Source organism: Kwoniella dendrophila, chromosome 5 (assembly GCF_036810415.1).
Source record: "Kwoniella dendrophila CBS 6074 chromosome 5, complete sequence".
NCBI lineage: Eukaryota > Fungi > Basidiomycota > Tremellomycetes > Tremellales > Cryptococcaceae > Kwoniella > Kwoniella dendrophila.
Genome location: NC_089480.1, coordinates 764,462 through 790,455, shown reverse-complemented (window position 1 = coordinate 790,455; position 25,994 = coordinate 764,462). Strand labels below are relative to the sequence as shown.

The following is a 25,994-nucleotide window of genomic DNA, read 5'->3' as shown; positions in this document are numbered from 1 at the left end:
TGTTGGTGAAATTATAATGAATAAACGACCTCTCTGAATGCACTTTGACTTTGATTACGGGAATCTGTAAGATGCACTCGGTACTTGGTGGAGATCGCCGAATGTCAACATGAGTTCTTGTGGGGCCCTTGTGATTGTAACCGGGTCTAAGACTGCAAGAAAGTTAATGTTCTATCTTCTTTCTTCCTTTCTCCTTGTCATAACAAAAGTATCTTGTCTACAGCAATCAGAACATGAAGAAGCAAAACACTGGTCGCTTTATACATATCGGTATATAAATCGTCTATTATATGATTAGAAATTCCAAAAAACAGTGCACTCAGAGCAAGAAGAGTTCGCTAAATAAACCCATGACCCTCCTGTAGCTCAAATCAGCTTTCCATAAGATCCCTCAAATAGTTCACAAGAAATGTCGAAAATGGCCAATACATCTTCACCTCATGGATCTTCACCCATTAGTCTTACACGTTCCACCAGTCTATCAGCTAGGAAAACATATTCAAAAAGAGCTTCGGTTATAAGAGAGAAAAGAAAAGCTGAAGCTTTGATTGCTGAAGAGACGGATGATAGTGATCAAGAAGGAGACGATATTATAATAGGGAAGATAAATAGCAAACATGAAAACATGCATGGTAGTAGAGATGGATCACCAATATCCAAACGAGCTAAAGACGACCATACAGCAGGAGAGAAAAATGGGTCATCTGGGAGAAATTCATCTTCAACTGGTAGACCAAGAGGTCGACATCTCACGTCATCCAAAAGTTTACCTTCTTCACCACCACCACCGTCAATTAGTAGGACACCTTCACCATCCCCTCCGCCAATCAAGAAATCCAAATCTTTCCATACAACACCCAGCTATCCGAAATCAATTATACCTCCAAAACCTTCATCTGAAAAACGATCGGCTCCCATAGTAGAATTACATCCACCTTCATCTTCACCACCTTTACCTCCAGATGCGCCCGTACCATCAACACCACCTAGGAGAACAAGATCAGTATCTAAAAAGCTGACTCCACATGCGTCGCCTTCATCGTACGAAGAACTATTTTCAGCTGTTTCACCTCGAAAAGATTATTTCGATTCTCCTGGTAAACCTATTTCACCGGACACCGCAACCACTTCAACTGAACTGAAAGCCAGAATAGGTAGACCAGGTGGCTTAAGAAGAATGTTAAGCAAAACCCAGAGCATGAGTGCTGTTCCCATAACCACTAGTCCCCTAAAGGACAACAGAGTAAATGAAGACGATGAAAACATAGAACAAACCTCTTTCGGTAAATCTCTGGATATCTCATCAGCTCATTCACAAGTTTCACCTTTACCTACAACGCCATCGAAAAAATTACAACGTACTCAATCAATGCCAGAGTCACCTTCATCAAGATCATCGCCTAAAAATCAAGAGGGTATAACAACGAATTTAACGGTCAATCCTGTTTCTGGTAGTGGTAATGGTGAAGGTTCAGGTGGTAGAGCTAAAAGAACGTACGGAGGCAAAAGATCAATGTTAGCTGAAGTTTCACAAGTTAATCTGGATTTAGCCAATGTGTCAAAGGAAGATGTTGGTGCAGATGAAACTGCTCCAGAAGCAAGTTATGCTGAACTTAGAAAGAAATACGAAACTGATAATGATGAAACTGAAAATGGTTCTGGAAATTTAATGGCGGTATGTCCAGTTGTTGCCTGATCATGTCGACATGTATAGCTGATCCTTTGGGAGATTCCAGGAACTACTATTGGCCAGAGCACCTCAGACGGTCTCTGACATGAGATCAAAAGGAGAGAATAGACGGTTCATGGATGAACTATCTTGTCTTATTGACGGTATTGTAGATCCCAGTATGGGGATGTCTTTTAAGCGGTCAAGGTTAGTTGACGTATGATTTGACATGTTACCGATGATCTAACATGGAAATTACTGCAGCGCAATTGACATCCTGAGAAATATGCAGGATGATAGCTGGTTAGCGAAGATGAGTGTGTGTGGACAAGTTGATGCGGTGTGGGAGAGTTTGATAGAGGGTAAAGGGGAAGAACCTGATCAGGTAAGTGTATATCGTGCGAACCATTTCAAGCGATCGGTAGCTGACGAGACCTGTAGATCATGGAAACTATATGCATGCTATTTCTAGCAACATTACTTCAATCTGATTTAGGCGTAGAAGCTGTAGTACAGAACTATACGAAAGAAATCCTTGATTTATTACTACGAAATCTGAAGATTAGAGATGGGCCGCTAGATCCAGGTATCAAAGGGAAAGGGAATAATGCTGTAGGTCGATTGCGCCACCATGATAGACATCATTTCTGATTGGCATTCAATAGACGCAGAAACTCCGAAACATCTATTTTTCCCTAATGAAGAATTTGTCCATCGATACTGTAACTGTAAGTTATAACGGTTTTTATACCGGATCACAGGCTTGGCATCAGCTAAAATTAGGTGTTCGATAGTCCGGCACCCGATTATTAGCTTCCAGTATACTCAACAGTATCTGCCAGTCGAAATTGCTATCGTCGAATTCGTTTGTTGATAGCGCTAGTCTGATATTGGAGAACGCCTTGGATGCCTTGATACTCGAGGCAAAGATCCTAGGCGACCGATTTGATCTTTATGAGAAAGGCTTGGTAAGTAATGTTCCGTTCGCTTCTGTCCGTCTAGCCTGACGACTGATTGGATGCTTGTAGGACCTGTTACCAGCGGAGAACCCTCCAGATTTCAACCATATTTACCCTTTGCTTCAAACCATATCTCGGATAGCAGGTACTTACGAAGACTGTGCTAGCCAGCTGGCATTTAACCACAAACAGTCGGTAGAGATATTTGTCAGTATCATTATGGCCACTAGTGCTTTGATACTGAACGAGACGAAAGAAATCCCGGCAAATCGTGAGTGCCTACGTACCAAAATCGATATGTCTGTCCTGCTGACTATAAATCTAGTGCCGCGTTGCGTCCTTCAAACGCTACAACTACTGATCATCATTACGAATATATCCTCAGATTGGACAGTTGCCCTCATCAAGATACATGGTGCATCGACGAATTTGGCTCGACTGCTACTTCAGCGGTCACATTTCCTACCACCGCAGGTCCAAGATATGGATGACAATCAAGATGAAAGTCAACAAACGGAAATTGTTACTCCTATGGAATTTAGCGATCAGCCTAATGTTAGATTGTTGGATCAGGACTTTGTCTGCACTATATTAGCTTTACTCATTCAGTGTGTTCGCTCAGGCAAGGAGACCGCTCATACCATTGCTACCACAAGTCAGTATCCACATTTTGCCATTTAATCTAACGCCTAGTATCGCTGACAAACTCGATAGAAATCGACACGACGTGTAAGGGTAAATGGGAATCATTACGCAGATGCCATGATCTGAATGCATTACCCTTCACGTACCATCTTTGTACAATCTACTCCAACTACTCCAACGATGATGACAATGTAAGTTTTGCTTCAAAATCGTTCATGGAATGACAAAAGGAGCTGATCTTTCCGTAGATATATGCAAAAGCTATTACTGGATATTTAGCTTTAGTAATCACTAAACTCCTCGCATCTACTGATGAGCTCCATTTAGAAGATATCAAAGCTCTACCTGCACAAATGGATCGAGAGAAATTAGAAGGTCTGAGAGGTTCATTGAGGGGACTCAAATATGAAGTTCATCAAAGTATAAAACAATTATTAATCAACAATTCTACAACGCCACAACTTACATTAGCAGAAGAAGAGATGGAAGATGATGCTGATGAAAGTGAGATGGAAAGTATTCAAGAAGCTTTAGACGATTTGGAGAAAATGATCAAAAGGCTAATCTAGTATCTTATGCTTCATTGTATTTTATCATACCTCATATATATAATCTGATGATTTGAAGGGGAGAAGGAGAGATCTGATTTGTAGCTTTCCTGTATAAAAGAGAAACATTTTCTATGAGTATGTATCTATCCAATAGACAAAACTTTTGCATATACCGGCGTAAAATGAGGAGCAGAAAGTATTGTTATTGTTATCATCCCAATAAAACGTCATGATATAGAACAAAAGAACAGTCCTTTGATCAGACTCCTTGAAAAGATTATTCCTCTCGCATTCAATTGTCACCTGTGGTCCTTTCATTATCTTGGCATCTCCGTTTATGCTACCATGCATGGCTGATTGCAGATCTGAAGAGGTCGTGATGTATAAATCCTTAAAGTACTGTTATAACAAGCATATTGTCTTGCTTTGTTTGATATTCTAACAATGAAAGGTGAGACATGTAATGGCACACATAACAGAACAAGAGGATTTGATGATGGTCCGGTTATGTCATACGACATTAGAGACTTTTATGAAGTTATTTCTCCGCAAACTCCAAACTCCGCGTGGTACATGGTATATCATCCGCCACCCACCGTACCCGTACTATTGCTAGCATATCAAATTTCATTATTGAACCCTGTTACTTTATCCTGCATACACCATTACATTACTTTTTTTCAATTCCCTTTTCTTTTTCGTTACACCTTTTCTTATTCTACTTCTTTTTACATCATCCATATCGGACTCTTTATCACATAAGGGGTCTATTCTTTTTCTTCTTTCTTACTTTTACCTACCACATACCTCCTCTCGACTGCAGAGGAACGTTTCAAGTAGTGTACATCAAAAAAGGTTAAAAAAAAGAAGATCAATCTAGATTTGATTTGATTCGATAGACAGAACAAGTTCTCGTCATCACCACTCATCAAATATCAGTACAACAAAAACTGTGAAGATCTTTATATCATCACTTGATTATATCGCTCGAAAAGTACTTGGATTTAGTCACTTCTCATACATATAGTATAAAATATATAGAACTTTCGGTGAGTAAGAAAAATAGATGTATGGTTATGGCAAAGTCGTAAGAAAGCTGAAACTATATCGATCCTTAATACAGCTTCATATAACCAAAAGTTCTAACATCCATCCTTCCTTTCATCAATTTTAACGACCTACCAAAAGAGTAAAGTCAAGGCAAAAGTCACCTATACAATTGACTTTTCAATTTCGCGTTACATCTCTCTTCAAAACACTTCAGTTTACGCGAATTCAATCTTAGATAGAAAGTCTTTGGAATTATTAGATTAATTACCCAAAGGCTTAGCTGAGTATATATAACAAATTATCGTCAATGAGCAAAAATACAACACAAAACCCAATTCAAGGTTCAGGCAAAGCTTCGGCTTCGACTTCCTCATCAGCTTGGTCACGTGGACCACCAACTGCTTCTACAACATCTACACCTATCCCATCGAATCCACCATCAGGAAGTAATACACCTGCATCATCAAATTCTGCTTTACCAAATGGAAATGGAACAAATATAAATGGTTCAAACCCTGTACCCATTTCAGGTTCAGCTTCAGGTAGTGGTCATTCTAGAAAAAGTAGTATGCTAGTCGGTGGTGGTATGGACATTAAACGAAGTGAGTAAATTTGGTACACCTGCCTTTAGTTCTCTTTCTTTCTGTGTGGTAATATGTGTTAATCAAATATATCAAACTCTCAAATAGGTAATATTGCATTCGGAACTGTCGATCACCCAAATCCCATGTTATCCTCCTCACCTGCTGCCCCATCAACTACCGGTTCTCACCTTTCCGATGCTGTCAAATCTTTCGGTTCAATTGAAGCTGATGCATCCAATGATGCAAATGCAGTAAAAACCAAAAGAATGAGCTCATTAGGCGCTTCTTCTTCCACTAGTCCAGTAGCTGGCGGTGCTGCACTACCAAAGAAGAACCTCGATTTACATTCACTCTTTGCCGGTAAACCTCATGGTCAACCTTCAGCTCCACCTTCAATGTCATCACCACAACCACAAAATGCTGTTCCACCTGCTCATGATAGAAGACAATCTATGGGTCAATCACAATCAGGATTCCAACCTGGTCCAAATGGTCTTTCAAGCTCCCCATACACAGGTCAACCTCATTTACGTCCTCCCGTTAGTGGTCTCCCCAACCAGCAACGATCACCTGTACTTAACCAAGCTATCCCACCTAATCAATTCAACCCTTCCAACCCCACTCACATCCAACAAGGTTTCCGACCCCCTCAACAAGGTGGTATGCCTCCCCAGCAAACTCCTGTTAGACCAAACGGTGTTGGCCCACAAGGTATGCCTAGACCTGGTATGATGATGGGTCCAGGTGGTATGGGTGCTTATGGAATGCATCCTGGTCCTCAAGGTCCAGGTTACCCAATGATGCAATATCCTCAGCAGAACTACTACGTAAGTCAGATTCACAGATATCAATCATGACAGAAGATGTGCTCTAACATTCCGTAATTTATGTAGCCAGGTTACAATCCTTACGAGCAACAGCAATACAATCAACAATGGGCTCCACAACAGCATCCTCAGAATCAGCAGTACAATAGTGCCGGTTACAACCCTGCTCAACAACAAGCTGGTCCAATGTCTCCCAGAGCTGCTCAAGGTCAACTTCCTCCTTCACAATCCCCAATGCCACCTTCTGCTACACTCCCCAGTAGTGGAGGTGCCAGTCCTGCTCCTACACCTCCAACCAGACCACCATCCCTCATGAGTGGTCATCAACCTACTCCTTCCAACGCCTCAGCTGCTTCTATCCCTGTCACTCCCCAACGACCAATGCCCCCCACTTTCACTCCTCAACAAGTTCAAAGTCCTTCTACGCCTGGTTTCCCACCACACTTATCTGGTTCTGCTCCTACTTTCACCCCAAGGCGGAGCGCCGCAATCAAGATATCTCGACCTGATGGTTCCGCTCTTGACCTCAAGGCTGCAGCAATCAAATTACCTGCACCATCAAGTGGAGCAGGTACACCTGAATTACCTAGTGAACCTCAAGCTGAACCAGTAAAGAAGAAGGTTGCTTTACCAGTCATTGTTAGAATCGAGTCTGAGGATCAAAAGAAAGCTCGTCTCGCTGAAGAAGCTGACAAAGAGAAACTCAAACAGACTGAAGAGAGAGAGGAGAAGGAGAGACAGGAAAGAAAGGTGAAGAAAGCCAAGGAAGAAGAAGAGCGAAAGGCCAAGGAAGCCGCTGATAAGGTGAGCAGTCGACTATCAACCTGGATCTCTTGATAAAACTAACCTAACATATCGTGTTGCAGGCCGAAAAGGAGAAATTTGAATCTGAAGAGAAAGCCAAAGCGGAAGCTGCTGCTGAAAAGAAAAAACTCGAAGAAGGCCTTGCTGCTGAACAGGCTGCAGTTGAAAAGGCTGCCGCCGAAAGGGAAGCTAATGCTCAAGCTCTTCGAGAACACTCTGAAAAGGCTGAACAGGAGAAGGCTGCTGCTCACGCTGCTGCACAAGAAGCCAGAGAGAAAGCCGACGAACAACGAAAAGCTCTTATGACACCTGTCGCCTCCGTTCCATCATCACCCTCTCTCGCCTCCCCTGCTTTGGGTGCTGGACTCCCAGCCAAACCCGTCGCTGCTACCATCAATGGCGCTCGACGACCTCCACCTTCCGCTCTTGAACTCAAACCTGCATCTCCTTCCCTTGCCGATGAATCCCCTAGTGCCTCTCAATCAGCTCTCAACACCGCTAAACCTATCGAGGATATCAGCTCTATTGTTTACCCTGGTTCTATGAAATCACCTCAACCACAACTAAACGCTGGTGCTGAGCCAGGTAAATTCAGATACGACCGAGACTTCTTGATGCAATTCATGGGTGTTTGTAGAGAGAAACCTGAAAGTCTTCCTCCTCTCGAAGAAATTGGTCTCGAAGCCGATGCTTCAAGTGGATTCGGTAGTCGAGGGGCTAGAGGCGGTAGAAACTCAATGGGTCCTTCCAGTCGAAATGTCAGTGGTGCTCCTACTGGTCTTGGTATCGGTGGTATCAACCGACCTACTTTCCCTGGTCAAGGCATGGGATCTTTCGGCATGGGTCAATTCGGTTCTGGATCTGGCTCTCTCCGTGGTACAACTAGTGAACAACGATACCAAGCTACACTTAGAGCCGGTTCTATGGGTCGATCACCAAGTCAAGGTGGCCCAGGTGGTCTTCCTGGTATGTCTGGTCTTCCATCTATGGGTCCATCTACTTCACGATCTGGTGCTTCCCGAGGTAGTCAACGTGGTACCAAACGAGCTCCTCAAGAGACACGAGCATCCTTATCACAAGAACCTGCTCCTGCACCATTACAGATATCTGGTAACGCTTGGACAAGAACCAGACTTGGTGGTGATGATGAAGGATCTCCTGCATTCATTGAGCGAAAAGTCAAATCATTGCTCAACAAACTTACAGAAGAGAAGTTCGATGGTATTTCTAAACAAATTCTTGAATGGGCCAATAAATCTGAACATGAAACTAATGGTATGACACTAAAACTTGTTATCAAACTTATATTCGAGAAAGCTACCGATGAAGCACATTGGTCTGCTATGTATGCCAAACTCTGTAGGATGTTAATGGTGGAACTTGATCCTGCTGTGACAGAAGTACTTGAAGGTAAACCAACTTCTGGTGGTGTCTTGTTCAGAAAATACTTGCTTGGTCGATGTCAGATGGATTTCGAGGCTGGGTGGAAAGCTAGAGAAGATACTGCTGTAGCCGCTGCCGCCAAATCTGAAGAAGATAAAGAAAGGTTAGCTAAGCAGAAGAAAGACCAAGAGAACAAAGAAAAAGAAGGTGAAGGCGCTGAAGGTGAAGGTGAAGCTGAGGTTGTTTTGATGTCTGATGAGTACTATGCTGCTCAAAAGGCTAAGAGAAGAGGTTTAGGATTAGTTCAACTTATTGGTGAATTATACAAATTAGAAATGGTTTCAAAAGGTGTTATTAGACAATGTCTTATTCGATTACTTGGTAATGTCACTGATCCTGATGAAGAAGATATCGAGTCAACATGTAAACTTCTTTCTACTATTGGTGAAGCTTATGATAAAGCCGCTCCTGATAATATGAACACTGTATTCGAAAGATTACAACAAGTTGTTAACAGTGAATCTATCTCTTCACGTATAAAATTCATGGTCATGGTGAGTAACGCTTTCATGTTCGTTCTAGACTCATGTACTGACGATCTGCGGCTACAACAGGATATCATGGATTTGAGAAAGGCAAAATGGAGATCGAGAAACAAACAAGCTGGAGTAATGACCATTGCCGAAATCCATCAACAAGCTGCCGAAGAGAAAGCCGCTGCTGCTGCACAAGTCGCTCAAGGATCAATCTCTCGAGGTGGATCAAGAGCTGGTCGATCAAGAGATGGACCACAACCTGGTGAATGGCAATCAGTTTCTACCAACCCAAGAGCTGGTCTCGGTCGACCGGCCGATTTCTCAGGTATCGGTCGAAACATCTCTTCAACCGGTATGCCATCCGCCCCAACATTCGGACCTTCCAGTGTCTTTGCACGAAAAGGAAAAGCTGGAACCACTGGATCTGTCACTCCTCCTTTGTCTCGACAACCTTCTTCTGCCAACATGTTCTCTGCTCTTAACGACGCCAATGAGGCTGCTTCTTCCGAAGGTAGAAGAGAAAGTGCTGATGCTGGAGAAGCTGCGCCTCAAAGAAAGAAACTTCAACTAGCACCCAGAACTAAACCATTACCAGGTGATGGCGAAGAAGGTCAAGAAGGTTCTGAGGAGGAAGGTGGAGCTGAGGAAGAGGAAGAGGAAGAAGACGAAACTCCTGCTGAACCTGCTACTAAAGAGTTAACGGAACAAGGTGCTAAGAACAAGATCACATCTGATATGAAAGAATTGTGGGGTGAAAAGGATCAAGGTGGTTCACGTGATCCTGAAGATATTGTTGAATACTTCAAAACATTACCTGAAATCCGAAGACATTTATTGGCTGAAAGGTTATTAGAAGATGTATTCAGAATCGCTAAAGAAAAAGATGCTAAAGTTGTTGCTAGAGGTTGGAAAGCTGCTTTGGCAGCTAACGCCGTTTCAACTGAAGTATTGAAAACTGCGTAAGTGACTTGCTTGGTATTTCTATTTGTTCAGTTCCATATACTGATTGTTTTGTTATTTGATAGTATCGAGGCTAGAATGCCATCTTTAGATGATGATTCGTTAGATTTCCCTTCAGCATACAAAGCTATTGGATTTTTACTTAGACCTTTATCGTTATCAGAAGAAGAAATTAGTGCATTAGGTGACAAGATCGATGTTTATGGAGAACCGAGAATAACACCTAAACAAAAATTCGAGAAAGCTCTTACTCAGGTAGCTGAAGAAGAAACTTCAGCGTAAATATGGTAAATAAGCTATAAAAGAATTATTTTTAGTATATTCGGATGATCACACGAAACTCGACGTCAACTTTTATTGCGGTTTTCAAGCATTGGAACTTCTCGTTACTTGCATAGAAATCAATCTATCTTTTCTTAGATTCGATCGTCAGAATAGATAAATCATACTATAAACAGCATTTCTATACATCATCTTGGTTAAATCAAACTATCAAGCCAACATCTCTTCTTCTCAGATATTTACTGGTTTTAATGACTAAATCAGTTTCATAGGATTGTTAGATAATCACATAGCATTAGGTCTCTTAGGGTTTTATCAACAGTCTCTACATTTACATTTCTTTTAATTCAGTTTCCTGTTTTTCCTTTTAACTTTTTTCCATTGTTATTTCTACTACTTCTCATAAGGCAAGATACTCGAAGCAGCTTGCTTATAACTACCGCTTCATTAGAGATTCGAAATTACTTTGTATTTCCCTTTTAATCGTCAAAGCAAATTTTTATGATTATCTCCTTCACTCTTACAATATCTATAACATACATATTCCAGTACATTCAGATTGATATTCATCAGAGTTTATCCTGGGGAGGTTGACTTGTTTGATTGAAAAATCCTGAACCTGCAATTTGTACAGAATTTAATGTAGAGTAGAATACGATTTATATAGAAAGATGCTGATATTAGGGATGCATAATAAATTGAAACGTACCAGATTTTCTGTCATGCCTTAACTGGCTTGGATGTCATTATCCTTGAATTGTTACTTCGTATTTGCGAGACAAGTAATCAGCAGCATTTAGAACACATACATCATGGAACTGGGTAATTTGGACCGTTGTTGAAAGGTGGAGGTAAGTTCGCAAAAATAGATCGTTAATGATGAAAATCCCAAGCATAAGTTTCACTTACAGGCTTATTTTTATTCAAGCATTCTATATCAAGCCTTTATAAAATAGTGTATATATCACACTATCCTCGAGGGTCTCGACTATCTGGTTTACTGCTCAGAATGAACGACTTGACACAGGATCAAGCTCAAGCATTATGGTCAGCAGGTGGATTTTTGATATTTAGTGGATTACCTGAAGGTAGTGAATTTGGTATTGATGGGACGTAAGTTTTGTTTTCTCCATTCGAGACGCTAAACCCATCGCAAATACTATCTCAATTGCTTCATATAGGTGTTTAAATCTTAATGCTGAACCAAAGACTGATCATTACAGTTCACTTTGTACTTGATTTAGATATAATATAATACGTAAATCATTTAATGGTATAAAATTCTTACCACCTGGAATACATTTTATAACTTGGTCAATCAATCAAACCGGTACAAATACAGGCACACCACCAATTAAGAATGGTTTAATCAAATATTTTGAACCGAAAGAAAGATTTTTGATTAGATATAATCCAGATTTAGAAAATATTGAATTTTTGAAAAATGAAATTATAACGGATGATAAGTTGAGATCAATTGATAGTGAATTAGCTTCATATCAATTTCATAATTTGGAACAATGGAAATCTTTAATATCGAAAATAACCAAAGATGATTTGCATAATGTTATAAATGGTGATACCAATAACAATAATGAAAGGATATTAGATGGTTTAGTTACTGTTATAGGTGAAGAAGAAGATTCGATTGAGTATAAAAAATTCACAGATCCATCAAGCAATGAAGAGAAAGATAGCAATACAAACCATGATTCTCTAAATTTCGTTAGATTCAACCTAAAGAAATCATGGAAAAAAGGTGAAATGATAGGTGAAGAAATTACAAAATATTCTAAAGATAAAAGTTGGTTATTAGGTAATGTAATTCAAGAACAATTGGGAGGTGGTAAGTTTCACTTTGCACTCAGAAAGGATATCTTTTACAAAATGATAGATATGTCTCCAATGGAAATTTATTTACTGATTTTTACATGTCAACTTATATTTGTAGATCCGATAAAACTTATATCGCAATTACAATTATCTTTTATATTATTACTTCATTTATCTTCATATTCATCTTTATTGGTTTATAAAAGGATTTTAAGTTTATTATGTCAATCATCAACTTTTCTTATAACGCCGAATCAATATCTTGGTCAAACATCAACATCGTCAAAATCTGCTTTAACAATAACGACGATATCAAAGAAAGTTCAAGAACTGTATAAAAGTTTGACAGAAACTTTGGTCATTCAAATTGATTCAATACCAGACGGTACATTCGATACTGAATTACCTGAATTAGATTCTTTCTATCTTGATCAAATTGAATCTTTAAGGAAAAATTTGATATTAGCTATAAAAGGTACAAAAGATATACAAGGTTGGAACGAAGCTGTAGCTAACGATATGAGAAAATCATGGAAAGGTCTGAAAATAATAGCAAGTAAATGGGGTTGGGAAATCAATGATTTGATAACGAGCAATAGTGATAATGCATACAACGGACAAGAAGATGAAGAAGAATCTGAAGAATCTGAGGAAGAAGGTGAATATGCTCCTGTAATTGTAGAATTGTAATTCATATAAAATATAATCGCATCTTTAACATATGTAATTCTATCAAACTATATGATACAAACACCAGGTATTGAACAGCTCATTTACGCAACACGATCCAACTCATAATAATCCAGGTATAACAGCTTTTCTATCTTTTGGATAATTATCAAATTTCTCTTTATACCATAAATGACCTTTTAAAGCTCTAGGTAACATTGATGTAATTTCAGCTAGAACAAACATCCATGTTGGATGTAATAAATAACTTGGCCACCATATCTTTGAAATTGTCTGAACTATATTTGATCTTATACCTGTTTTCATTACTAAATTTGATAATAAAGGTAATGGAATCAATGGTGTTGAAAATGATGTAGCTGCTAAAGCGAAACTTGACCATTCGATCCTATAGAATGTCGCATATTCAGTTAATAATTCGTCGATTGCAAGAATGCAAGCAGAATTATGTAGATGCCAACAGAATACTTAAACTTACCATTCACTGAAATAGTTTGGAAACGAAATGTACTTGAATAAACCACCTCTTGGAATTTTATATCTACCTGACTTAGAATCATCATCTTCTGGTAAATGGGATGTAACTAATCTTTCAGATGGTTCTCTTCTTAAATCGTTTAGTACTTCATCGTGATACACTGAGAATTGATAGGAAGAGAGAATTAGCATGAATCGACTGACAAGCAGAATTCAAGGGGTTTATATTTCAAGGCCAAAGAGTTTAAAGCGTAACCTGAAGCAAAGACGATAGGAAGATTGACGCTTTAAGGCGAAATACCAATACTTTAACCTCACTCACCATTACCTAAAAATCCTAAAGCCCAACCTGCAATCCCTATCCAAAATTTGAAGTTGATCTCGTCTTGTGGTGGATAAAAAGCTAATCCCATTGCGACCAGATATCCATTACTAAGATACTTTTCTGTTAGCTTGACCTAGTTGAGAGGTGATCACCTGTGCCAGAATAGCTTACAAAACATTAAATAAGCCCATTGCCAAAGCTACAATCACATGTAAAGGTGATCTTTTCGGTGATAGGATTAAAGGTGAGATAATTGCTCGATGTCCATAATGAGCTAGATATAATCCCTATGAGAAGGTATCTTGAGGCTTAGTTTCCTTCTGTATAAACATCAAAGCGAAACACATACCGCTAATATCCGTGATGGTTTGTTGAGAGTTGGATGAGGATTTATAAGTAAAGTAGTTATGAATGTTATTGGCTATAGTATGCCAAATATTTAGTTTGATATACCATACTATCCGGCAAGTAATACAATCGAATAATTGTCAAAAACTTACTGAAACGAGTTCAGCAATAGCCCAAGCAACATTACCTATTCATTCAACCATTTAATATCAGTATGGATTTCTAATTTTTTTTGGAGATGAGTGAGATCATATTGAAGAAATTTACCATTGATGTTCAAATTAGATGTTTTACTAGAAAACCTTCCAAAAGGAGCATCGAATCCGAAATAAGTGATAGGTGCATGGAATGGAAATAAGTGGAATGTTAGTAAAGTCGGAAAGAATGCTGGTGGTGGAATCATATTGAGTTTGTTCTCATGTGTATTTATATGGTGTCGAATGTTGTGTCAAGACGAATTGTCATGAAGGTGTAACCAAACAAGATGTATCTATTACAGCTAGATCGCTGCAGTACTTTATCACTTCGTTCTCGCTCTTCCATTTTCACATTTTCCGGAACAAACCCATCGATGAAGTCATTCGCGCTTATGACGATCAACTGGAATCTTCAGTGGCACTTTGTAGGTACAGTACGAGTAGTACTCGAGATACAATCTTGCTATGCTAAGACTTAGGACTGAAATTTGATATATCATGCATAGTATTCCTATGCCTTTTGATACTGCTGTGATGTCTGGAGCACAATCTGAAGAAGTTGGGACCGGAAACAAGCTGTCGGAAGGGGTGTGAGCAAGACTCATGGGTTTTCATAACAATTAGATACTAATACCGGATGGAGATCATTAGGAATGTGTTGGAAATGCAGACGGAGAGACCATTGATTCAGCTTGGCAGAATCCGTTGACTGTACTTGATTGAATGTCTTCCTCAGGTACTATATTTATAGATCTTATATTCCTTTCGATCAGTTCTAAACAGCATTCTGTACAACGTGTTCGATGACTCTTAAAACTACTTCAGCATACTGAAAATCACACAACACAGGTAAAAGCTTCTCACCGAATGACCGGATACTGAGTCTCAATGCGATATGATCCTACCACAAACTACCATAGGGCTGATGGTACGGGGCAAAAGAACTTGGTGAAATTTATAGGAGATACTATAAAAGGACTTATCAGCCTGTCTGAATTATCCCTTCTTCTCTTGACTTCAAACCCTTTTCAACATAAATCCCCTCAACGATCCATTGAATACCCAATTTCAAACAATCTAGTCGATACCATGAAGCTGCCTACCATTGCTGCATTATCCATATTATCACCATTCCTCGCAACAATTGCTATGGCTTTGCCTGCTACTGATACTGAAGCAGTATTGATCGAAAGGCAAATCTGCCATTGTCCAATCAATGAACCTGAATGCAGTGAATCTTGAGCTTGATTCCTATCGTTCCAACAGCATACGACAGTATCTAACGTACGATTACCCTTTTTTCAGTTTGCGGCAACCTTTGTCCAGATGGTAATAAACCAACTTGTTATTATATCAGAAATGTAAGACATTGTTTTCGTAAGTCCATGTAACTCATGATTTTTTGATAAAACTTATACAATATCGTTGCTTGCATAATAGAGCTGAATTGTTACGATGATCTCATTCAATAGCTTGTTCTGATTCTGCTGGGGACAAAGGGCTCGAGGATGCCAAGAGGTCTTCTACTAAGGTCAATTAGCTTGAATTCATACAAAGTCATCGTTTGCAAAGACCCCAATCAGTTTGTTGCTGTTTAGTACATACACCGTCACTATCATGAATTGTTGTGGATGATTCATTAGATGTCTCTATGCAGTATCCTGAAATCAAACACGTATATGGTGATTGACCATGAATGATAAAACGCATATTATATACATCAACAATTCATATTAAAATCAGGCTTTACTAAATTAGATTTCCAAGCTATTGTACTGTATATTTGCTTTGTATGTATGTGTAGAACGCATTAATGGTTGGAGGACGTATCAAGAGACAAAGAGAAGAAATCCAAACTTTATTGCTTTACGATTTACTCGGATACGAAAGAAGCTTCATTGAATAGGTAACCCTTGACAGGGATACTTTCACCATCGATTTCGACGTTAAGGATGGCTTGGTTATGGTACTGTTTGAGAAAACGATAATACTTTGTTAGTTGAAGATGTTCCGCATACAACGAAGATAAACTTACTTGATAGATATAAGGTTTAGTACCAGTCACAGCAGCTAAACCTTTTCTTATAACATAAGGAATTTCAGCCAAGACATCCACTTTTTCAATTAAACCACCTTGACCAACAATAGCACCTGCAGTATCTTGTGTAACTTTAGCAGAGACTTTACCTTCACCTTCAACTTTATTTGATGCCCATTCGTATTCAATTGAAGATGGAACTAAATAACCTGTTTCTTTATCTTTAATGGATGATTTATGTGTAGCACTTGAGACATCATCGTTTAATCGTGGATAAGAATCAGGTGCAGAGGCTGGTGCATGTGTTTGACCAGTAACAATCAAAGGTGAATTTTTGGATGTATAGATTGCCCCTATGTTTACCTTGGTCCGTCCTGATTTGGCTCCTTTAGGTCCATAGTCATCCTATAGCAGTATCATCAATACGTGGAATTAACCTGAAACTGGGCAACTACAATTACTGTGTGTGAAAGATTCACTCACAGTGGTTTCGAATTCCATTTGAACAGCTCTGACAACACCTAATTTGAAGTCCTCAGCCTTGGGAGCAGTGGTGAAGAAGGCGAAATTCCATCTCGATGCAACCTGATGAGCACAAAAGTAAGCTCACAAACACGGGAATTTCAGCATATTACACTTACCAAGTTTGGTCTCATACCTTGAATTGCATGTACGAACATTCCTTCGCCACTAGCATCTAGAGGTTTACCATCGATAGTGATAGTTCCGGAAGATTTAGCGAGAGGATGGAATCGGCTAAAAGGTATAATCAGTTTTTTTAAGTTAGCGAGCAGAACAAAGACCTACAAACATCTAGAAATCCTGAGAGTATTGGTATATGCGGATGAGATAACGGTGAATCTGTGTACCAGACAAACTCACTGAACGACGAAACCATCTCTTTTTGATTCTTCTCTATCTTTACCGAAAGTCGAGATACCGCCTTGAGAACCTTGACCGTATTTGAAACCTGGTGCTTCAGATGGTCTAGTAAAAGTGACATCTAATTGTACATTTTTATCCAAGTTTGCTGTAATATGGTAGGTTTCTTCTGTGGTTGGTGATCCGGAGTGTTTGATTTCCTAATGGGTTTTATACGAGAAAGGTTTATATACTGAGCTTGAGCGGTGATATCCATTTATGCGACGCCGATGTTTATGCAGAATGGGTTTACTCACAAATTGATCTGTTTTCAAGTTCTGTTTGTCGAATTTGGACCCACTTGCGTTTATTGATCTCCAAGTTGAATTCTTAGTATTCGGGTTATATACCTTGAAAGTCATTTGAGTAGTAGCTGGAATGAGGAAGACACTGTGAATGCCAAACAAAGTTGATATGTCAGCTATTATATCTTGAACTAATACTCTATCACCTGGTGTGAGTGATGATCAACCGCTAGATCCTGCACTAACCCAACGTAAGACCAAATAAGCTGAGCCATGACCCAAGTACCATCTTCTAAGATTGTGTACCAAATCTGAGTTTCAGTTTGGAATCCCTTATTTGATGTATTTGCCCACTATGGTTTTCGGGTCTATCGCATTAGCTTTCTTCGTGCTCAACAACGTTTCTATCGCTGTAAAGCAAAGTGGGAGATTGAAGATAGTCTTTTACTTACAGCTGTATCAGCAGAAGTAAGTTCACCAAATCCACTTGTGTATGAAGTGACTGGATAGAAATTTGAAATATCTTTAGCAGATGACGATGATTGTCTACAAGCACGATGTCCAGCGGTCAGCAAAGTTTGTTTTCAATCAAACGTTGGTCAAATCCATGTAACTGTTTGACATTGATTATATGCTTGAATACTTACGAGAACCAAGACATTATAACCTGTTATTATACTTGTAGCTTGATGATTGATTAGAACGAATTTGATAGTATAAAGTATAATGGCAAGTGAAAGATGGCAAACACCATATAAAATACCTTTAACGAATACGCTCGGCGCACATCGCATCAACAGTCCAAGACTAACTAACAAGCGACGTCAACCGATCATCAACAATAATTCAGGTGCAATTACGTAACGCACATAAAGGCACCCGCTGCTATGCTGCCTGCAATGAGGGAGCAGGACAGCCCCGAAGATGTGTAAAAGCTCAAGGCTACATATTACAATGCAACACATCTATATATGACTATACACGAAGCACACCTAGCGTCGCTCAATCTCATCTCTGCTAGGCTTGACATCTCGATCTCTATATCGTCCGGGCGACTCTTCACGTCTTCTGTACCTATCCGGCGTTATTGATCTCTCTCTTTTAGGTGATCTGGATTTCAGTCTATCCCCTTCTCGCTTGATTGGTGGTGTACGAGAATGGTCCCTGCCTCTTTGCCTTGCTTCATCCTTTTGTCTGTCTCTATCGCTATCCCTATCTCTAGATCTGTTTCTACGCCGATCATCATCATACCTCTTATCTCTTCCATTTCGATCCCTTTCTCTCCTATCTCTATCATAACCTCTATCTCTATCCCCATCTCTATCCCGCTCATCACGATATCTTGAACTTCTGTGTTTATCTCTTTCTCTTTCATAATCTGAATCGTCATCCCTATGTCTCCGGGAATCACTTCTATGATGTGATCTCTTTTCTTCTTTTTTAACTTCTTTTTCTGCTCGTTTCAATGCACGTTGTTCTTTTCGCAAACTGAAATGAATTTGACAGTATCAGTGCAATTCAGTTGGTTTATGTCTATTACAATCATAAATATTGTAAGAGTTCAAGAGGTGACTTACGCTTTCTCTCTTTTTTTCTCTTCTTTTTCCAACCTTTCAATCTCTTTATCTAAATCACTTTGGCCTGCCACTGGAATATCATTTGATCCTGTACAACCTTGTCCATCTACTGGTTCTCTTTGCTTAGGCGGTAAACCTAATGCTAATAATAATGCATCTTCTTCTTGTTCTTTCACTTTTCTAATTTCTTCTGCTTTTTGTTTAGCTGCTTTTTCTTGATCATCATCTTTTACTTCACGATTATACCAATGTATATCTGAATTTTTCTGCCATCTTCCCACCGGCGCGTTGACAGTATGACCAAGATAATTTTCTGAATTATCAGAAGAGACGAATTAGCTTCCAATAGTCATTACTGGTCCAAACGATGTTAAAGCTAACCCACCTCGATGTTTATCGTTCGCTACTTGAGACCAACGGAAGTCACCTTGTCCACCTCGAGTACCTATTATACTATATTAGTTTTAGTCAAGCTTAAATACTCTGTTACAAGCTAAACTCACCACCTCTGATGGGTCCGTCATACATTATGAAAGCTGGATGATAAAGTATACAGTCAAATAATTACATATTTAACATGAACATTATTGACTTTTAACATATCAACATGAATTATCTTACATGACGCGTAAAGAGGGGCAAGTGGCAATAACCGGGTATTTTACAAAGTACGCCACAGTGAGGTAATTCCATCGATATCCGATATTTGATCCCGTCTCTTATAACTTGTGGTTGTTGATTGTTGTCATTGCACTTGTACTAGTTGTGCTGTAATTCACGTCTCAGACTGACTTTATCTTTCAAGCATAATTCGATATCATATCACCTTTGATTCCAACCCATTATACGATATTACATCTCTATATCCAGCAACTACCCTGCTTTGAGCTACCCGCCATTGGCTCAACTGTGTTTCAGCACATTCTCATTCAGCGAGCCCCGAAAACAGACATTCAAAAGTGTCATTTACACAGGCTCAAGAAGCATCAACTCCCTTTATACTCGATCGTCTACGTCACAGCTCAACGACCTCGTCCTCGTCCTCGTCCAGCGAAGGTGGTCAACATAAAATACACATAAGCTTTCACCACTTCATCTTTTTACACGTAACCCGTTCAGTTGAATACAATGGGTGGTGTTAGCAGTTGCTGTGAGTAACATTTTCCCTCACATGCAAGCTAAGTGACACGCACGGTTAATAGGCGAATACTGATACACGCAATTTACGTCACTTATAGGCGGACCAAGGCGAAAGAACAATTATGAACCATTATTACTTGAGAACGAAAGAGAAGCAGTAGCGGATTTATTACAATACCTAGAGAGTGAGTTCACCAGTTTGATCGTGTTTTATGACATGATGTTCAATTCTGGTATTTGATCAACAATTCAAGTAATCTGAATAGAATTGTATATTGACGCGTTATAATTTCATGATTATCATTCAGACCGATCAACAACAAATTTCTTTTCCGGATCACCATTGGCAGCGTTAACAACTTTATCATTCAGTGATAATGTTGATTTACAGAGATCCGCTGCTTTAGCATTTGCTGAAATCACAGAGAAAGAAGTTAGAGAAGTTGGTAGAGATACTTTGGATCCTGTTTTATACCTATTAACAAGTCATGATCATGAAGTTCAAAGAGCCGCCTCAGCTGCTTTGGGTAACTTGGCTGTCAATGGTGAGTAGAACCTCTGTTGTGTTACCTGATGCATTCACACCGAACCTACGCAGGAATAATAGCTGATGATCGCTACCTGATTAGCCGAAAACAAATTACTCATTGTTTCACTTGGTGGATTAGAACCTCTTATTAGACAAATGTTATCCTCAAATGTAGAAGTTCAATGTAATGCAGTAGGATGTATAACCAACTTGGCTACACACGGTTAGTTCAGCTTGACCTTTCTGATCCATCCAGTAGGGTTAGAAGCTGAAACATCAACATAGACGAGAACAAAACACAGATCGCAAAATCAGGAGCTTTGATCCCTTTAACTAGATTAGCCAAATCGAAGGATATGAGAGTACAGAGAAATGCTACTGGTGCTTTATTGAATATGACACATTCAGGTAAGTTGTTAGGTACCGAAGAGCAGGGAGCAAGGAGCAGCTTTTGTTGACACCCCCGTCATTAGATGAAAACCGACAACAACTTGTGTCAGCTGGAGCTATCCCTGTCTTGGTTAGCTTGCTCAACTCACCTGATACCGATGTTCAGTATTATTGTACTACCGCTTTGAGTAACATAGCTGTTGATGGTGAGTTAGCTATTAGTTTATCCACACCTTAGGTGAGGGCGAGCTGGAACTGATAAGTTTTCCAAATTCAGGTACAAACCGAAAACGATTGGCTACTTCTGAGCCTAAATTAGTACAAAGTTTGGTACAACTCATGGATAGTCAAAGTTTGAAAGTGCAATGTCAAGCAGCTTTGGCACTTCGAAATCTCGCTAGTGATGGTAAGTTAGCTGTGTATTCCTCGTGGTATTGAAAACATAGCTAAGGAATTTCACAATATTAGAAAAATACCAGCTTGAAATAGTCAAATTCGATGGACTTAAACCCTTATTACGACTCCTTCATTCCTCCTACCTTCCTTTGATACTCTCAGCCGCAGCATGTGTACGAAACGTATCGATTCACCCAGCGAACGAATCACCCATCATCGATTCCGGCTTCTTACAGCCTCTGATAGAGCTATTGTCTTTTGATGAAAATGAAGAGGTACAATGTCATGCAATTTCAACATTACGAAACTTAGCTGCTTCAAGTGAAAGAAACAAAGGTGCTATAGTGGAAGCTGGTGCAGTAGAACGAATCAAGGAATTGGTATTAACCGTTCCATTGGCTGTTCAGAGTGAAATGACTGCTTGTGTTGCTGTTTTGGCTCTTAGTGGTGAGTGAAGGGTTCTATCTTAATTGTACTCTTCATTCAAGATTCCGTCATTGCTAATTTCTATATCATTCCCCAATAGATGATCTGAAACCTCAACTGCTTGAAATGGGCATCTGCGAGGTCCTTATTCCTCTTACAAATTCTTCAAGCGTAGAAGTACAGGGTAATTCCGCTGCTGCGCTTGGTAATCTCTCTTCCAAAGGTAAGCTTAGCCAGGGTTCATTTCCTTGCAACAGCTAACATTCTTTGATTAGCTGCTGAGGACTACGCCCCTTTCAACGCCGTATGGAACAAGCCAGATGGCGGTCTACATGCATACTTGGTTAGATTCTTGAGTAGTGCTGATATTACATTCCAGCATATCGCTGTTTGGGTGAGTTTAAACTCGTCGCCCCATGACTGAGCATAGCACTGATATACAATCAATATAGACTATTGTGCAACTTCTTGAAGCAGAAGATGATCAATTAACGAACAATATTCGATCTTCACCTATACTCATGTCATCTATACGACAATTAGCAGCTTCCCCACCACCTTCACGTGGAGGTAGAGGTGGAAACGATGTATCACAAGGATCAGAAGGTGATGAAGATTATGAAGATGACGGATTAGATGGTGAAGGTGAAGGTGAAATTGCAACTTTAGCAAGAAGAATTTTAGATTTGACCGAAGATGGTGGCAGAGATATCAATGATGGCTCACATTTCTCCACTCATCACCAACAATCTAGTGGGAATGATAACGGAAATGGAAATACGGGTAGTCTAGGTAGTGAACATGCTGCTTTGAGAGCTAGTGTACATCGAGCTTTGAGTGGTGGTCATTAGGCTTAGATCGAGGCTGTCCGAAACTCGAAATTTCATGTTGGTCTGGCTGTACCACATAATAATCAGGATATCAACCAAAATTCGGTACATCAGAGTACTTTGGTGACTGTTCATCCACGATTCTAGTCTAAGTAGAAAGTTGAATTGCACAGGAACTTATGTAGATACCAATACAATTTGATGGAGTTTAGTATATTTCCTTATGATAATTTCACGTGTATGTATCTGTAATTTAGTAAGTTATAACAATAATAATAGTATATCAAAAAGGAAGACAAGAAACAGTTGTTTTACATCTTATATCCAAATGATTTGTTACTATCATTATGCAGTTTATAGGTTATACGTCCTACACCAATAATTCAGAAACAGGATCGACGATATGCATAACGTTCGTTAAACAAATATATTTATATTACTCTCATATGCGCGATTGACTTTCAGGGGTGGGATATGCATAAATGGGGTTAATTAGTAAAGCAGCATATTAAGCAAATTCAACTATCTACAGTAAGCTTTCTCATAAAGAACAGTTCTTCTATATGGATCATTTAGCTGTAGGAGCAAGTTCAATGATATCTGTAATTAGTGAAGTGATTCTAACGGGTCCGCAGCTCTCTAGTATGTCAGACCCGTGTATCAGCAGTCTGAGAATATATTAGATAATTTGTCATTATGACTTACTTTCTGAACAAATAGTCGGTGTTGGTTCGAGTGTGGGTTCGGAGGGTTGCCAAGGGCATGAAGCTACATTGACGATGCGAATACAGTATCAGGCACAGTTTCCTCAAATGTAAACGATGGCATTTACTCACGACAAACTACTTGTCCTGTTCCATCGTACCAACATCCAGGACATATAGGTGGATAAGGTGGATAATCACATGGTGCTGAATGAGTTATTTTGTCATTTTAAGCTATAGTACTGTAACATTACATTTTTCTGCTTCGTTATTCACTTACGACACCAAAGTAAATTGTTTTCCTTTTCTGATCTCTTTGACGCAGAGGGGAAATTGGTAATCGGACAAAAGGGACAAAGCGGAGGACAAAGAGCTAAGGTATCGATTCAAATAAAATAGGTTATGAGTCAAACCATAAGTAACTCTCATTGTGAGAGAGCATATATAGTATGAACGGACTCACGGCACTTAATTCTCCCATCATCTCTTGAAGCCAAACAAACGATCGCATCGGTACTCGTATTTGTTTCAGCTATGTTATATGCTGGACAAAGAGGTCTTTCTTGGATACATGCTGTTCACAACAACGTGTTGTCAATAAAACCATTCTTACAATTGACAATTACTTACGAATACATTCGATTTTATCATCAACAATGTGACAGATCTCTTCACCATTTGGAGGACATTTACGAGCGTTTAAAGCAGGTACGATTTTTGCCACATTATCTCTTTTGTAATTGTTTGTATAACAACAATCAGGTGGTGGAATCAGTGGACAAGCTATGGTTATTGTATTAATGCACATATAGTTAGCAGGCTGTCAGGATATTCAGATTCGAGATGGTAACGTAGACTACTGTATACAGTAGAAGCAAAGATTGTGGCGATATTAATAGGAAAAACAAAGGATAAATTTGGTCTCACAACTCACGACAGTCTGGTACATCTTCAGGACAAATACAGACCTGTCTAGTAAGGTGTGATAGATCTCTTGATGAGAGATGGATTCTCTTTTTATGTCGAGCACAATCGGTGTCTACGCGAAACAACAAGGTACAGTAAAAATCAAATCGTTCCACCTGCCATTTGATAAAGCAAGGGGTAAAGGAACTATGAGAGGAATGTGTGAAGGTAACTCACTACATTTTTCCCAAGCTTCGATATTTTCTGGCTCGTAAGGGCAAACACAAATATCAGTCGATGAAGATGACTGGTTGAGAAAAGGAGGATCTGCTATAGGCGACGCTAACACCATCGAAATGAGCATGAAAAATGGTAAAATTGATAACCAGAACATGATGTAATGAATTCTAAACAATTGCAATTATTGATTTTTGGAGAATTGCGAGAATCAGACTAGTCCATTCATTTTTCTATAAGTTATGTTCACCTTTATATACGAGCATCGGCCAGCTAGAATTGGTACGAGCATGAGCATGGTGCGAGTTTCTTGACTGAAATGTTCGAACAATACATCAAAACGTTTTTGATGATGATAACGGAGATGTTCTTATTCGCTTCCGAAACGATCAACAATAGTCATCTCCACTGATGATCGCCGAGAGCATCGTCGATCATTTTGGTCCACAGGTCACAATTTAAATCACTTTCGGTTTCTTGGCAAACGTTTCACGATTATCTTTGTGTGTGAAAAGGAAAAGTGGCAGTTACCCATCACTCGATCCAGACCTTGCCGAGACAATCTATACCTCATTGTTCAAAGGCGGCGCATCGCAGAAGGGCGTACCTGATAGGTTGCATCAAAGAATTATGCCGCTTATAATGGAGAAGTACAATAATAATCTGGACGTCTATGACTGTACTTGTCGCTGGAGTAAAATATTCTTGTCATTATAAAAGAGGAACTCAGATCTGGTGAAATATAACAACAATAGCCATCAATGAACGATCTACGCTGTATGAGATTATCTACAGTGGACTTACCACTGATCTCCTCAGTACTGTATCAGTTTACCACCATATCCACCATGATACAGCTTGTCTAACTTCAGGTTGGTGCACAACTTCAGAAGAAATAGGTCTGGCAGGAGTGGAATCTACTGGAGTGGTAACGACTGGTCCACTAACACCTTGGCCCAAATCCCCTCCTCCCCCTGCTCCAGCGCCGATGACAGCTGTTTGTCTGATCTTCAGGTCACCCTTGTGGATATTCTCAGGAGGTTTATCTGCTGTAGCAATAGCTCTTCCAATGGCTTCAATATGAAGAGTTGGTTCGCCGTCAATCGCTCCTACTAATTTAGTTGAAGGTTCTTCTGCAATAGCTGCAATTGCTCTTCCAATTGCCTCGACTTGGTAAGTTGGCTCTGCAGGAATAGTTCTAAGTGTTTTGGTCCCAACTAGGTGACCATCTGCAATAGCTGCTATAGCTCTATCCTCGATTGGGGCTGAAAGGGTAACAGGAGTTAAAGCGATGATGGATAATATAGTAAAGATTGATTGCAATTGCATGTTGAAGTGGATGTTGATGTAGATTTGATTGCTTTTTATGGAGATTCCGATTCGGGGAGGAGTTCTGGGTTTTTCTTTGATGAATGAGGGGAAAGTAAACGAATGATTGACATTTGTGTCCCTTATATAAGTGATACCAACACTGTATTGTGATCCATACATGATGAGGATCAATCATACAGAAAATGATATCTCGGCAAGTAGGT

General features: G+C 39.5%; 9 protein-coding genes across 9 annotated transcripts; 4 read left to right on the top strand and 5 right to left on the bottom strand.

Moving 5' to 3' along the window:
- Window positions 1–418: 418 nt before the first annotated feature.
- On the top strand, window positions 419–3,842 carry L201_004133 (uncharacterized protein; the record flags this gene model as incomplete). The annotated part of the gene is made up of 10 exons (XM_066219881.1): window positions 419–1,675; window positions 1,737–1,876; window positions 1,934–2,054; window positions 2,111–2,281; window positions 2,335–2,397; window positions 2,464–2,637; window positions 2,698–2,899; window positions 2,954–3,283; window positions 3,343–3,464; window positions 3,522–3,842. 10 exons carry the CDS (start codon window positions 419–421, stop codon window positions 3,840–3,842), a joined length of 2,901 nt encoding a protein of 966 aa, XP_066075978.1.
- A 1,339-nt stretch (window positions 3,843–5,181) lies between these two features.
- L201_004132 (uncharacterized protein) lies at window positions 5,182–10,250 on the top strand (the record flags this gene model as incomplete). Its single annotated transcript, XM_066219880.1, has 6 exons — window positions 5,182–5,476; window positions 5,564–6,285; window positions 6,352–7,089; window positions 7,152–9,026; window positions 9,087–9,967; window positions 10,034–10,250. The coding sequence occupies 6 exons, from the start codon at window positions 5,182–5,184 to the stop codon at window positions 10,248–10,250; spliced, it is 4,728 nt and encodes a 1,575-aa protein (XP_066075977.1).
- A 1,009-nt stretch (window positions 10,251–11,259) lies between these two features.
- On the top strand, window positions 11,260–12,773 carry L201_004131 (uncharacterized protein; the record flags this gene model as incomplete). Its single annotated transcript, XM_066219879.1, has 3 exons — window positions 11,260–11,363; window positions 11,495–12,096; window positions 12,202–12,773. The coding sequence occupies 3 exons, from the start codon at window positions 11,260–11,262 to the stop codon at window positions 12,771–12,773; spliced, it is 1,278 nt and encodes a 425-aa protein (XP_066075976.1).
- Window positions 12,774–12,875: 102 nt separating this feature from the next.
- Window positions 12,876–14,326, bottom strand: L201_004130 (uncharacterized protein; the record flags this gene model as incomplete). Its single annotated transcript, XM_066219878.1, has 7 exons — window positions 12,876–13,161; window positions 13,252–13,411; window positions 13,573–13,682; window positions 13,747–13,862; window positions 13,925–13,996; window positions 14,076–14,110; window positions 14,191–14,326. 7 exons carry the CDS (start codon window positions 14,324–14,326, stop codon window positions 12,876–12,878), a joined length of 915 nt encoding a protein of 304 aa, XP_066075975.1.
- A 1,667-nt stretch (window positions 14,327–15,993) lies between these two features.
- Window positions 15,994–17,985, bottom strand: L201_004129 (uncharacterized protein; the record flags this gene model as incomplete). Its single annotated transcript, XM_066219877.1, has 9 exons — window positions 15,994–16,089; window positions 16,156–16,563; window positions 16,642–16,743; window positions 16,800–16,914; window positions 17,041–17,240; window positions 17,337–17,469; window positions 17,571–17,677; window positions 17,777–17,870; window positions 17,972–17,985. The coding sequence occupies 9 exons, from the start codon at window positions 17,983–17,985 to the stop codon at window positions 15,994–15,996; spliced, it is 1,269 nt and encodes a 422-aa protein (XP_066075974.1).
- A 331-nt stretch (window positions 17,986–18,316) lies between these two features.
- L201_004128 (uncharacterized protein) lies at window positions 18,317–19,429 on the bottom strand (the record flags this gene model as incomplete). The annotated part of the gene is made up of 4 exons (XM_066219876.1): window positions 18,317–18,812; window positions 18,902–19,214; window positions 19,287–19,346; window positions 19,405–19,429. 4 exons carry the CDS (start codon window positions 19,427–19,429, stop codon window positions 18,317–18,319), a joined length of 894 nt encoding a protein of 297 aa, XP_066075973.1.
- Window positions 19,430–20,029: 600 nt separating this feature from the next.
- Window positions 20,030–22,633, top strand: L201_004127 (vacuolar protein 8; the record flags this gene model as incomplete). Its single annotated transcript, XM_066219875.1, has 11 exons — window positions 20,030–20,051; window positions 20,140–20,226; window positions 20,350–20,586; window positions 20,671–20,793; window positions 20,856–20,978; window positions 21,044–21,166; window positions 21,238–21,366; window positions 21,429–21,803; window positions 21,883–22,005; window positions 22,058–22,176; window positions 22,235–22,633. 11 exons carry the CDS (start codon window positions 20,030–20,032, stop codon window positions 22,631–22,633), a joined length of 1,860 nt encoding a protein of 619 aa, XP_066075972.1.
- Window positions 22,634–23,180: 547 nt separating this feature from the next.
- On the bottom strand, window positions 23,181–24,574 carry L201_004126 (uncharacterized protein; the record flags this gene model as incomplete). The annotated part of the gene is made up of 8 exons (XM_066219874.1): window positions 23,181–23,251; window positions 23,318–23,380; window positions 23,449–23,523; window positions 23,597–23,689; window positions 23,780–23,890; window positions 23,947–24,099; window positions 24,251–24,355; window positions 24,460–24,574. The coding sequence occupies 8 exons, from the start codon at window positions 24,572–24,574 to the stop codon at window positions 23,181–23,183; spliced, it is 786 nt and encodes a 261-aa protein (XP_066075971.1).
- A 716-nt stretch (window positions 24,575–25,290) lies between these two features.
- On the bottom strand, window positions 25,291–25,788 carry L201_004125 (uncharacterized protein; the record flags this gene model as incomplete). The annotated part of the gene is made up of 1 exon (XM_066219873.1): window positions 25,291–25,788. The coding sequence occupies one exon, from the start codon at window positions 25,786–25,788 to the stop codon at window positions 25,291–25,293; it is 498 nt and encodes a 165-aa protein (XP_066075970.1).
- Window positions 25,789–25,994: the final 206 nt, after the last annotated feature.